Here is a 14,200-nt window from a genome sequence, read left to right as displayed (position 1 = left end):
TGTCCGCTCTGTAACTGCTCCTTCATACTCTGACTGACAGGAGATGGGGGGGGGGGGGGGGGGGGGGGACAGCTTTAGCTGTTCATATCTCTGGTTTGGTACAAGCTTTCAGACAATACCAGAATGACAGCAATCGCTTCGGTTCATGGGAAGATATCACTGTTAGAAATTGGGATGCAGTGAATGCAGATAAAAGTAAAATTAAAAGCAGGTTTTACCCGAGATTATTCCCGACTCAATTTCTAAAAGTTATATCTCCTCTGTTGCTTGCTTTGACTAATGCTGTCATTTTGGTCTTGTACGAAAGCATGGAATGCCAGCCTGGATGTTTCTAGCTGCTACCATTCAGGAGATAGCAGCATCTTAAGCAGCCTCCCCCCCCCCCCCCCCTCCACTTTCTGCCTGAGCTCAGTACTTTTCCCACAGCCCAAGCTGAGCTTGGGCAGAACAGTTACGTGGTTAAAGGGGCTGGCCACTTTCTGGCTACTGTTGACTAATATGTATGTAGCTTGACTACATATCACTCACTAATATAGCCTGTGCTGATATTCTCTAGTAATGCCGCTTACATGATTATATTCCCAAAACATCATAAAGGAACAAGCACCATAGACAGCTAAAGGACACGACTCAAATAAACAGTATATTAACAGCATACAGCTATTACTTCATCTGGGGTTCCTTTACCTGTCTATGTTGCTTGTTCCTTTTTTGTATGTTGTAATACTATGTATATCAGTTTCTTTACTTTTCATGTACCCGAGGCATTGACCACTCTATTATCACCATTTACTGGTAAGGGTATGTTTTCTGCCTTTTTTTTTGTAATTTTAGATATTGTTCTGGTAATTGTGTTATACAAGGTGTTCTGTGCACTATTCTGTACTGGTTATATGTTTGGCCTTTGCTATAAGACCTAAGTCCTGTTTGCATATTTACATAAGTAAAGGTGGTCATCTAAAATAACTGTGTAAAGTGTAATCATTTTTCTTTTTCTTTTTCTCTCGGGCTTAGAGATAAAAGCTGTGACACTGACCCAGGAAATAAATGGCTGATAGCTAAAAATACCAATAGGGGTCTGTAAGTACTTTATTTTTTAAAACATCCAAAAGTGGTGAGACCTGACTGAAAGATATGAGGCTTCTCACAAAATGAAAGTGTCATGTCTGGAAATTGGAAATCTTGACCCCTTGAATGGATTTCTATCTTTATTTCCAAGTCAGTCTGGTCCCAACTGAACAGCGTAAATCAGAACAGTGAGGAAAATCTGTTCTGTCTCTGGTCGAAAGCCAAATTACTGTACTTGAACCCAGACGGCAGCTTCAATGTGTGGGTTGTGTACACATCCTGCTGACAATTATTGTGCTTTTATGCTACTCTCCGTTACTTGGAAAAGTGACATGATAGGAGGAAGATGAGCACTCCAACGGATAAGAGGTGGCTAGGATGTCAGCATCCAGTAAAAGCATTAGCAGTAGACACTTAGTCACCTGGCGTGAAATTGTTTGGTGAAGAGCCCCATCAAACGTAATTGTCTTCTTAGGAACATAAAGGGGAAGGTTTTCATGTAGGTATACACACAACATCAGCATTGTCACTGGGTTTGGATCACATATGTCTGTGGCCTGCATAGAAGATAGAATGTATGTGCATGACAATCAGTAAATATGCTGGGCAGTATATTAAAAGAAATGGCATACTGTATTTTGTTCACTGTACCCTATGTCATATGTCAGTTGTAATTCAATATTAGAAATAATTGAAAATAAGCAAATAAACAAATTCTCCAGATAGCTGATTAATATTTGTGTGTGTCCGATTCCCTGCCCCCCTGGCAATCAGCTGTTTGAGGAGGCTGCAGTGCTCCAGTGAGCGTTATGGCCTCTTCCTAGTCCAGTGACGTCATGTTCATTAGTCACATGGCCTAAGTTCAGATTAGTCACATTCTAGTATATGGGACTAGTCTGCAATACCAAGCACAGCCACTATATATTGTACAACACTGTGCTTGGTGAGCTGACCAGAGTGCCATGGTGTCTTCAAACAGCTGACTGGTTGTGGTGCTGGGTGTTGGACCCCCACCAATCAGATATTGAAGACCTACCCTGAAGATTGGTCATCAGTATTGCACTCTTGTATAACCTCTTTAAAGGGAACCTGTCAGGTTGAACATGGTGTTTCAACTGCAGGCAGGATATTATAGAGCAGGAGGAGCTGAGCAGATTGATATAGTTTTCCCTAATAGTTTTATGGGAAAAGATTCTGTATAACTTGTATTCACATAAAATTTGTGCTCATTCTGAGATTTTAGTTCAAGGTTTATAGGACCTCCCTCTTGACTTCAAAGTCCGAATGAGCAAGGATTTAAATGAAACTACTGTGTGTGTGTATATATATATATATATATATATATATATATATATATATATATTTATATGCTCAGCTCCTCCTGCTCTATAACATGCTGCCTGTAAATGGCCTTAAAAACTTGCATAAAAAATTACTGCACACAAATAAGTGTACACAAATAAGTGGTGTGCATTTCAAATTACAGAACGTACTGTATAAATTGACAAAATAAATAAAATGTAACACAGGATGCCTGTATTGATGGCTTCAGCATAACTCTAATGGCCTTTTCATGAATCATCTGATTCCGGTATCCTGTACAGTCAATATAGGCAACCTTTAGCTACATATGTCAAGTTTTATGTTCTGTAATTTGTACTGCACACTACTTATTTGTGTATGTCATTTAATATTGTCCTCTGATCAACCATTGCCAAATGAGGAAATGCGTTGGAACTTTGGAGTAGGGTACTGGGACTTTCATGGATTTACTATAAGTACCCACCCAGTCACCATATCACTGCGTATGAATTGTGTTTTTTGCATGTCAAATGGGTTTGGCTTTATTAGTGGTGCTTCTGTATGTCTATGTACAAGTCAGGGCCTCCAACACAAGGGGTCCCGTTTCTATTAGGTTTCGCTATTGTTGATGCGAGCTTGTCATCATTACTGTATATATGCAGTTTACTCCCTTTGGAGAATAGTGATTTCCTATTTTGGAAAAGCTATGATCATGTTCAGTGTAATATGATGTGTAAATGTATACATTTAAGTCTCTGCTTTTTATGAGCTCAGTTGTACAAGGGGGCTGTCTTATAAGTGACTTACGGCTATCTCTGTATACACATTTACACAGAGAATGCTATAAATCATTGATAATAGATGAATAGGCCACTTTTAGCTCTAAAAGATAGGAGATTTAAAACGTATAAATTACAAGTTATACTGAATCTTTTCCCATAAAACACTATATCAATGCTCAGCTCCTTCTGCTCTATGGTACTGCATCTCGTGCTGAAGTGTTCTCTTTAATCTGAGCTCTGAAGATTGGTCGTCAATGGAGACCTTGTATATGAATGGCTTCCACCAACCTAAAAAAAACTCCTACAAAGGCTGATTAACATGGGTAAACAAGTATTAGGTATTTTTGACCACAAATAGAGGACATGTGATGCTAGAAACAATATACAGAAGTCCTGTAGAGCCACAAATTACATCTAAAGACATTCCTAGTACACACTTTGGCACAAAAAACTTTGTGCGCTTTGGCTAATAAGAGAGCTGAAAGACTAATATTTAGAAGTTCAAACTCAGAGTCAGAAGAATGCTCCCTGCTCCGTAGGGCAGTGGATGACAGGCTGCTATGCATACATACATACATCCCCCCCCCCCCCGATGTGCGACATGGGGTGGAGAGTGGCATGGGTGGTGGAGCTCTCCACTTATGAATACATTAATCATAGGGCAGCATATTAAATTGACAGATCTGCTTTACTAAGAATGTAAAACAAAGCAATGGCCAGAGAAAGAGAACACTCTGTTCATGAGACACATGTGTCCAACAGCAATAAGGGAAACCTGCAGAACTTTCTTTTGTTTGGAACTTTTGCTGTTTCTTGCCCGGTAGAAAATTCTGGACCCATTTCTTTTTATAGAAGCTCATTCAGCAGCATTTTAAGGTTTGAGTTTGTCAGAGAACCATTTGGGAGGGCGCTTATACAACCTAAGGAAGTGAGCACCAAGTTGGTGTTACACTGGTGTCCTCACCCCTGTCCTGATAACACTTTATGGTCGCCATGTGCTATCTTCATTTTACAGATCTGTTTTAAGCACATTTCATGCAAAGCTAATTCTTTTAGTCAAATGGTTTTCCAGCATCTAGTAAAAGAAACATTGCTACTAGCAGTTTACATATTTATAATATGGGTCAAATGATTTCCGTGGAACTCTGTAAAATACCTTTTTGCAGCTGTTTTTCCTTGGAAATCAGTGTAATTTTGTGACGCTCAACATAAAAACAACCTTGAAATGCATGCCCCACTGACAATTCCATCAGCAAAGAATATTGTCGAAAGGATGAAATGAATTGCTCTACATAAAGCAGTTAAAAAAAAATCACCTGTATATCAATGTTAAGACCGACAACCCGGAATGCACTGACTAGAATCAGACAATTGTGTAGACACTGCTCTGGCGTCTCTGGGTTGGTGTACATACTTATGAAGTGAGTTAAAATCTGAAATCAAATAAAATGAGAGTTTTATTAGTAGAGAACATTATAAAGGACAATACATAGTGCACTGACTACACAAGAACCGGTACTCACAAGATATGGACAATATGCTGCCACCTGAGCAGCGAGAACAAGGCCGTCCAAAAGGTCTTTATCAAAGTTCATAATCCATCTCGTGGGTGGTATGTCACCTAGATAAAAAAAAAAATAAATGATGTGCCTTTAATTATACACTTATTAACCATCAATGCTAGATTTTTGATAACAAAGTTAGTATAAGTGGTAGTATGGTGTTGTATGTAAAGTGCTAGATGCGGCCACACACAGTCTTGTGATCTGAGCATAGGAAGAGATGTGGCAAGCGCTCATGTGCTAGGGCAGTGGTGACGAACCTATGGCACGGGTGCCTGCCAGAGGCAGCACTCAGAGCCCTCTCTGTGGGCACCGGCATCCTGGAAAAAGTCTGTGGTGTACCAATATGCCTTAGACTTTTCCTGCCATTCATTAGCCCTGCGCACTATGAACGGCACAGGCAGCAAATTTAATGTAGGTAGGCTATTATAACTAACTGATAAAGTACATGGAAGATATACTATATTGGTATTCAGGTTAAATTGCCATGTTGTCACTTTGCAATAAATAAGTGGGTTTTGGGTTGCAGTTTGGGCACTCAGTCTCTAAAAGGTTCACCATCACTGCACTAGGGACAGTGTTGCAGGGAGAGTACAGGGATAGTGCAGGGTGACTTATGCTGCGTCAGTTTTATTTAATTATCCCTAAAATTACTTATTCTTACATCAGCCGTAAATGTAATTCAATACCAATAAGATGGAAGCTTTTATTATTCCACTGCCAGCATGCCAACCAATGCCAGCCAATCTGCACCCCTTAGGGGGGCAAGGTCTTAATGATGACCATCCTCATCTTTTGCTGGCTTTACTTCTTCCAAATCACTCTTCAAAGTCTCCATGTCCTAGAAAAGTCAGCAATATGCAAATAAAGGAGGAGATGGATGTTCCTGGTGACATATTGTCATCTATATTAGATGATGTGGAAAATGAGGAAAAGCAGATGGCAGAAGAAGGGCTCCCACCTGTAGGGCAGGAGAGCACTAGGATTAGAGAAGTGGGTATGCCAGAGCTGATTAATATTCTGTGTTTACTGTCAAATAACCTGGAGGCAAGAACAGCAATAATTTGCATATTGTGCCCCGACCTAACCAGCAAAACCCAATACCAGCAACAGCCCCTGTTTAAAGGTGCCGCACGGCCATTAACAATGAACGTGGACTATATAGTGCGATCTTCTTTATTAAAGCAGCTGCACGCTAATTGGCTGTGGTTCTTCACCGCAGCATGGCTGCAACCTGTCCAAAGCACGGCCGGTCCATGTGGCCGTACCCTAAGGCCTCATGCACATGACCATATGTATTTTGCGGTCTTTAAAAAATGGATCTGCAAAAAATACGGATGATGTCCGTGTGCAGTCCGTATTTTGCGGAACGGAACAGCTGGCCCCTAATAGAACAGTACTATCCTTATCTGTAATGCAGACAATAATAGGACATGTTCTATTTTTTTGTGGAACGGAAATATGGACATACGGAAACAGAATGCACACGGAGTACGTTCCTTTTTTTTTGCGGACCCATTGAAATAAATGGTTCCGTATACGGTCCGCAAAAAAAAAAAAGGAAGGGACACGTAAAGAAAATACGTTCGTGTGCATGAGGCATAAGGCAGAGTGTCCTGGGTATACTTGATTTATAGCCATTTGTGACAAATTCATTTGTAACTATTCAAATTTCTTGGCTAACTTCGACGAACTTGCTGAATTGAATTTTTCAAGACTTCGCTCATCTCTAACTGTGATAATAGTCAATCAGAAAATGGCGAAATCGCGGTCTCTACAATGGAACACCATATATGGCGTGTTTATACTACTGTGGCCCCCTTTGGTGAGTCTCCTCCCTCTCTGCCAACTAATGACACTAATTTGTATTGATTTATTACACATGTCAGGGTCATTTTGTCATCTATATGAATTTATCACTTTTTATGCATTTTACACTTTATATCATGTATTACTATGTTTGAACAATCATGTATGACAATTTATTTCTGGAATCATTATCACATATATATGTTTTGCACTATAGATAATTTTTTGTATTGATTTTTTTTTACATAATTATTTATTAATTACTAATTTGATGCACATGCATTTTTGTATAAATTTGTTGTAACCACTACCACTTGTTGCTTGAGAAAAGCTCCAGTATAGAGCCGAAAGGTCACGCTTCCAGCATGGGTGAATAAACACCTCTATTTTTCATGTGAGTGTGCTGCCTGATTTCTAATTGTTTTTAACTGTAATAGATACATTTACACGGTCTTACTTTTAGACCAGGCATCCTCAAACTGCAGCCCTCCAGCTGTTGCAAAACTACAACTCCTACAATGCCCTGCTGTAGGCTGATTCCTGTAGGCTGTTCGGGCATGCTGGGAGTTGTAGTTTTGCAACAGCTGGAGGGCCGCAGTTTGAGGATGCCTGTTTTAGACAGTATTAGTATGTGTGGGCCATCCTTTGGAGTAGTTCTAAATGTGGATGCTGTGAGTACTATGCATTTAAACAAATAATACCAGACAGTGAAGGCTGATTTTTTTTTAGATTATGCAGAGTGCTGGTTCCAGACAATGAATGTGCCACACAATGCTAAGTGTGATACTGTGTATTCATTTCTGCAACATCATAATAATGTTCTGAAAGCACCATCAGCCTTTCAGTTTCTAATAACTATTCTTCTTTCAACTCTATGACTACAATAAAGCTTCCACAGCTGTGTGAATAGACCAATACAATGACCTCGGAGAACCTTGTGTACGAATAGAGAGCCAATATCTGGTATACACAGAAAACTAATTACAGGTGGCCTTGAGCCGATGCTATTCTCACAACCCTGCAACATAAGCATAATTTGCTGCTTGGTGATAATGGTGACAAACAATAACAATAATGCACAAATAAATACAATTCTTATTGTACAACATTTATATCATAACTCTGTCTCAACACAAAAATTCTTATGTACAGAATAAAGCAGAGATCATTATCTCTTAACCTCAAGACTCAACAGGTCAATCCATATGGAGGTCAATCTGTATTACACAGTAAAGTAAAAGCATTATGGACATATTCACATAATTCAATTATAATGAGAAAAATAAATATAAAAAAAAAAACACAAAAGTAGAATGGTAAAAAAATAAGTTTCCAAGAAGCTGTGAGCCCCACAAAGCCTCGGAAAATAATAATTTTGAATAAAAAAAAAAAATCAATATATAGTAAAGTGACATGCTTGTGTCATTCCTCCAAGGCAACAGCCTATTTACACATACTGAATATAGTTTTACCATTTTTTCAATTTCCCCAAAAAAATTATGGCCAGAAAATTACAGTTCTGAAAAGTCAGTTTGGTATTACTGTTTTCATATAATAAATATTATACTGTATAGATAGATATTTCCAAAAAATGAGACAGCACTCCAAATAATTTATTCCCAGGCAACGTTTCAGCCTACTCAAAGTCCTCCCTAAGGTACCCCATACACATTAATCTAAAGTTGATTAAAAGGAATGATTCAGCCTAAACGATTGGGTCAAGTTTAACAGCAAATAATAGTTTTAGCCTGGAAAGAAATCTGGAAAGCAGTTGGCCATGTTTAAATGTTTCACCATAGTCCACAAAGGATCTCTCTAGAGTAAACTTTCCTGAAACAGTCCCGTAAAGATCTTTCATCCATTGCCCAGTGTATAGCCAGTTTTAAGGACGGTAAAAGGCCAATATGAACTAACATGCTGCTGCATTGCTGCTAAGTAAGAATCATTTGTCAGGAGATTGTTCTTCAGTAATCAACCAACCTTTATTGTATGTGTATGGCCACCTTAGGAAATAACTGACATATACAACAACCACCAGAAACTGGTCACTGTCTTTATTACCATCCACAATGTCATTCTACAGCCTAGAGCAGTGATGGTGAACCTTTTAAAGACTGAGTGCCCAAACTGCAACCCAAAACCCACTTATTTATGGCAAAGTGCTAACACAGCAATTTAACCTGAATACTAAAAAATACTGACCAAGTTAAGCTGTGGGAGCGTGGCTTAACACAGGCCCCAGTAAAATGAATGCCCCCATTGGCAACCCCTAGTATTAAAAATACCCCATTAGTGGCCCCCAGTGTTAATTAGGCCCACATTAGTGACCCCCAGTATTAATAATGACCCAAAATTGCCCCCCTCAGTATTAATAATGTCCCCATTAGTGGCCCCAAGTATTAATAATAATGCCTCATAAGTGGCCCATAGCATTAATAAGGCCCACATTAGTGGCCCCCAGTATTATTAATGCCACACTAGTGGCCCCAGTATTAATATGGCCCCCATTAGTGGTCTTTTATATTAATAATGCCCAATAAGTGGCCCTTAGTATTAATAAGGACCCCATTAGTGGCCCCCAGTATTAGTAATGCCCCATTAGTGGCCCCCAATATTAATAAGACCCCATCAATAGCACCTAGTAAAATGAGTGCCCCCATTAGTGCCCCTAGTATTATTTTTCCTTCATTAGTGGCTCCCTATATTAATAATGCCTCCATTACAGGCCACAGTATTATTATTGCCCCCTTCCCCCACTGTTCTTGTGCAAAAAAATAAAAAATAAAATAAAACTTGTGCCGTGGTGAACACTCGCTGCTCACTGGATGAAGTTTTGCAGGTCCTGCTGCATCCAATGCTGCAAAATGTCTTCACGCTGGAGCGCAGGCCTGTCCTGCACTTTTAGTGAGCAGCAAGTGTTTCCCGTGGTGCGATCAAATGGATCAGGTGAGTTTTATTTATTTATTTTTTAACACAAGCAGAAGAGGGGGTAAAGACTGTATTAATGAGAACTGCACAATGGAAGCATTCATTAGTAATAATGCACAGGTGGTAACCCTACGCATGGCCCACACAGAGCCGTGTGCCCACAAAGAGGGCTCTAAGTGCCCCCTCTGGCACGTATGCCATAGGTTCTCCACCACTGTCCTAGAGAAACCATAAAATGTGCTAGAAAAAAAGGGCATTGCATATGTCTCTAGACACTATATTTGCAAGTTACCAGTAAATATTCCATAGAAAGCAAGTTATTCAGCAGTGCTAGCTCTGCACGGTTTTATGGTAACAGTACTAATAAGATTCCAGAAGCACCAAAACACTGCTGTAACAGCGGCTTCTGTGCGCCGCTGTTCCCCCTCTTATTGCCGCGGTCCCAGGCGCCGTGTTCAGCAGTGATCTGCGCCCAGTGCTTCCCATTCGCCGCTGCAGTATTGGGCCCTGTCTGTGTAGGTACTGTTGATCGGGGATCAGCTCCACAGTTTCCTCTCAGCCCTGACCACAGCATGCTTTCTGCGTGTTTCCTGCAGCACTTCCTTAAAAGCGAGCGCATCACTTCCTGCCCTTTATTTGACTTTATTTGACTTGGTTAGGTCATGTGATGTCGCGGACCAATCCTCAGTGTCAAGGTCCTTGTGTCCTGCTAAGGTTCCTGATATCCGCTTGTGTTTCTGACTCGTACTTGTGTTCCTGGATTCTGCTACCAATTTGATCCCTGCCTGCTTGCCTTGACTCTCCTGTTGCAAATCCGGATTGCCGGACCTGTAGCTGTGCCGCCTGCCCTGACCTTTTTCCCGTCTGACTTCGCCTCTGCCTCATTCTTTGGTCCTGCACTGTTGCTCCTGGTAACGACTTAGCCTGCTGACAACACTTGTACCTCAGGTACCTTTCTCAGGTACCTCCTGGTCCGCCTGGACCAACTGCCTCGTGTGCCTATCCTTCTCAGGGGTACTGTGAAGATCGAGGGGTTCACTTAGACAAGCCCTTAGAGGAGGTAGGACACGTGGCACAGTGGGTTCACACCCGCTGGTTCGTGACAATTGCTGGACCGTGTAAATTTAATTTGCTAGTGAAGTCAGTTTTGCTTTGGTCACGGCAATTTTTCATTGCTCTGATTACACAGAGATGCCATATATTGTATTGTGTATCCCATTCCCCATGACCAATATGCACAGGAAAAAGCAGGATTCTATAAAAAATCATAATCAATAAAGGTGGCATTTTTTCCCTTGTGTTTTATTATTAATTATTAGCTATTGAGGACTAGTTATGCAAATCTAATTAAAGGGGTTGCCTGAGTTATGAAAAAAATAATAATATAGCAGCAATATATAACTGAGCTAAGCAAGTTTTAGGTTAAAAAAATTATATTTCCTAATTTCCCTGGTTCTCTTCTGGCCCTTTGTTCACCTGCAATAACAATAATCTCTGCTCCTCCCCCTGCTCTGCAAAGGGAGTGAATAAGTCTGCCCTGAGTGATATGTCTGCCTGCTGGGACACTCAGCAGCATGTTGTATGTGTAGGACTACAAGCCCCAGCTGTACAATGGATCAGCCCAGTCGTCATGGCGAGAGGATACAAAGTGACGCAGATAGTCACCAAAAATCTGGTTCACCCGTTCTACTTGGCCGTTAGATTGAGGGTGGTACGAAGAAGAAAAGTCCAATTTGATCCCGAGCTGGGCACATAGAGCCCTCCAGAATTTGGAGACGAATTGTACCCCACGATCCGAGACAATATGTTTGGGAAGGCCATGGAGACGGAAGATGTGTTGGAAAAATTGTTTGGCCAACATAGGTGCAGAGGGTAGACAGGGGTACAAAGTGAGCCATCTTGGAGAAGCGATCCACCACGACCCAAATAACGGACTTGCCATGGGAGGAGGGAAGATCAGTAATAAAGTCCATGGCGATGTGAGACCAGGGAACTTCAGGAACAGGTAGAGGCAAGAGGAGACCCGCTGGTCTCTGGCGAGGCGATTTATCCCGGGCGCAAATCATACAGGCCTGGACGAAGTCCGAGACATCTTCCTTCAGAGAAGGCCACCAGTGCCTTTGGGAGATAAGTTGGAGAGACTTTAGCACCCCTGGATGACCGGCAAAAGGGGAGGCGTGGCCCCACTTGAGAATTCGCAGCCGCTGACGTGGAGGTACGTAGGATTTGCCAGGAGGAAGAAGGCGCAGGTCTACGGGAGCGACTGTAATAAGGCGTTCTGGAGGGATAATATATCGAGGTGTTAACTCGTCGCCCACCACATCAGAGGAGCGAGACAGAGCATCTGCCCTAATGTTCTTGCAAGCCGGACGAAAATGGATCTCAAAGTTAAAGCGGGCGAAGAACAGAGACCAACGAGCCTGACGGGGATTTAATCTCTGAGCAGACTGGAGATAAGCCAGGTTCTTGTGGTCCGTGAAGATGTACACAGGATGTGTGGCGCCCTCGAGTAAATGTCTCCATTCCTCTAGTGCCAATTTAATAGCCAGCAGTTCCCTGTCCCCAATGGAGTAATTTCTCTCTGCGGAAGAGAATGTTTTTGAAAAGAAGCCACAAGTTGAAGTCTTGCCCCGGGAAGACTTCTAGGTGAGGACGGCTCCGGCTCCCACCGAGGAGGCATCCACTCAAAATGGCCGTCCCTTGTGTTAAAGGCGGTCTTCCATTCGTCTCCCTCACGGATACGGATCAGATTATAGGCCCCTCGGAGGTCCAATTTAGTGAAGATCTTAGCCCCTCGGAGACGATCAAATAGCTCAGAGATTAGAGGCAGAGGGTAACGGTTCTTGATGGTAATTTTATTAAGACCTCTGTAGTCAATGCAGGGGCGGTGGGAGCCGTCTTTTTTTGTCACGAAGAAAAAACCGGCCCCAGCAGGAGAAGAAGATTTTCTTATGAATCCTCTCTGTAGGTTCTCACGTATATAGTCGGACATGGCAAGAGTCTCAGGAGGTGAGAGAGGATAAATTCTGCCCCGAGGTGGAGTAGAACCGAGTATCAGGTCGATCGGGCAATCATAGGATCGGTGAGGAGGAAGAACCTCAGCTTGTTTCTTGCAGAAGACATCCGTGAAGGAATGGTATGGCTTGGGCAGCCCAGAAGGCGGAGAAACTTGCGGGTTCTGTTTGACCAGAGCAGGCTTGAGACAGCGGTCCGAATAGGAGGAGCCCCAACGCAGGATCTCACCAGTGGACCAATTCAGGACAGGACTATGAATGTTGAAGCCACGGCAGACCCAGGAGGAGTTCGGAAGAACAGAAGGGAAGGACAAAAAGCTCTAAAGTCTCGGTATGAAATATTCCGATGTCCATCTGTAGAGGCTGGGTACGGAACTGCACGGTGGCTGAGAGTCTCTCACCATTAACAGTAGAGATGAAAAACAGCTTGGGTAGACGGATTACTGGAATACGGTACTTGTCAACCAAGGTGGCGTGAATGAAGTTGCCAGCTGAACCGGAATCCAAGAAGGCGGCTGCGGAGAAAGAGGACTTGGAAGAGATGATCAACTGCACGGGTATGATGAGACGTGGAGAGGAAGAATCCACACCTAGCAACGCCTCTCCCACGCTTACTAGGTGCGAGCGTTTCCCGAACGCGGTGAACGGAGAGGACAATCTCTAAGGAAGTGCTCGGTACTGGCACAGTACAGACACAGGTTCTCGTTTCTGCGGCGGCTTCGTTCTTGCGGAGTCAAGCGTGACCGATCTACCTGCATGGCTTCCACAGCGGAAAACCCAGTAGCGGGTTGAGGTGGATGCGGAAAAACGGGAGCCAGACGAGGAAAGCGTCTAGGACGAGCTTTTTCCTTTTCAAGGAGGAGTTCCTCCTGTCTTTCGGCGAAACGTTTGTCTATCCTAGTGGCCAGCAAGATGAGGTCACAAAGAGTGGAAGGAAGCTCACGTGCAGCCAGAAGGTCCTTTACTTCACTGTTAAGTCCTTTCTTGAAGGTGGCACAAAGGGCTTCATTGTTCCAGTTCAGCTCAGAGGCCAGAGTGCGGAACTGAATGGCATAGTCACCCACGGAAGAACCTCCTTGGGTCAAATTTAGTAAGGCAGTCTCTGCGGAGGTAACCCGGGCAGGCTCCTCAAAAACATTCCGGAACTCTAAGCAGAAGCTCTGGACGGATGCGGTGGCAGGATCTGCGCGGTCCCATAGTGGTGTAGCCCAGGCCAGGGCCTTCCCGGACAGTAAACTGAGAATAAAGGCTACCTTGGCTCGCTCAGAAGGAAACTGGTCGGACAGAAGCTCGAGGTGGAGAGAGCACTGTGACAAGAACCCACGGCACTGCTTAGGATCTCCGTCATACAGTATTTGTCTGGTAGGGACAAACGGATTCTGGAACCGGTGGTAACTGCAGGCGGAGGTGATGCAGCAGGAGCAGACGGAGGAGCTGGCTGTTGCAGAGAAGGCAGGAGCTGCTGCAACATAGCGGTCAACTGGGCCAGCTGTTGACCCTGCTGGGCCACAATGGTGGTGAGGTCCTCCAGGCTTGGCAGGGGAACATCAGTGGGATTCATGGCCGGATCTTACTGTCACGAACTGGCAGGACAGGTAGTGAATCCTCTGCACCAAAGAGGCGATGGCGCGGGTTGTACTAGAGGACCGGTTCTAAGCAGTTACTGGTCTTCACCAGAGCCCGGGATGGATTTGCCGCGGCGGGATGGATTTGCCGCGGCGGTAACTACCAGGTC

At 43.1% G+C, this 14,200-nt stretch overlaps 1 protein-coding gene across 1 annotated transcript in view; it reads right to left on the bottom strand.

Annotated features, from left to right (window-relative positions):
* CFAP47 (cilia and flagella associated protein 47) overlaps positions 1-14,200 on the bottom strand; it is a 572,366-nt gene that overhangs the window by 391,053 nt on the left and 167,113 nt on the right. The window contains exons 35-37 of the mRNA XM_040424993.1: positions 4,676-4,773; positions 4,469-4,585; positions 1,491-1,625 (exon numbers count right to left, since the gene is read on the bottom strand). Of these exons, the coding sequence (XP_040280927.1) occupies positions 1,491-1,625; positions 4,469-4,585; positions 4,676-4,773 (350 nt within the window). The remainder of the gene's footprint in view (positions 1-1,490; positions 1,626-4,468; positions 4,586-4,675; positions 4,774-14,200) is intronic.

Source organism: Bufo bufo, chromosome 3 (assembly GCF_905171765.1).
Source record: "Bufo bufo chromosome 3, aBufBuf1.1, whole genome shotgun sequence".
NCBI classification, from domain to species: Eukaryota; Metazoa; Chordata; class Amphibia; order Anura; family Bufonidae; genus Bufo; species Bufo bufo.
This window is presented reverse-complemented; position numbering and strand designations above follow the sequence as displayed.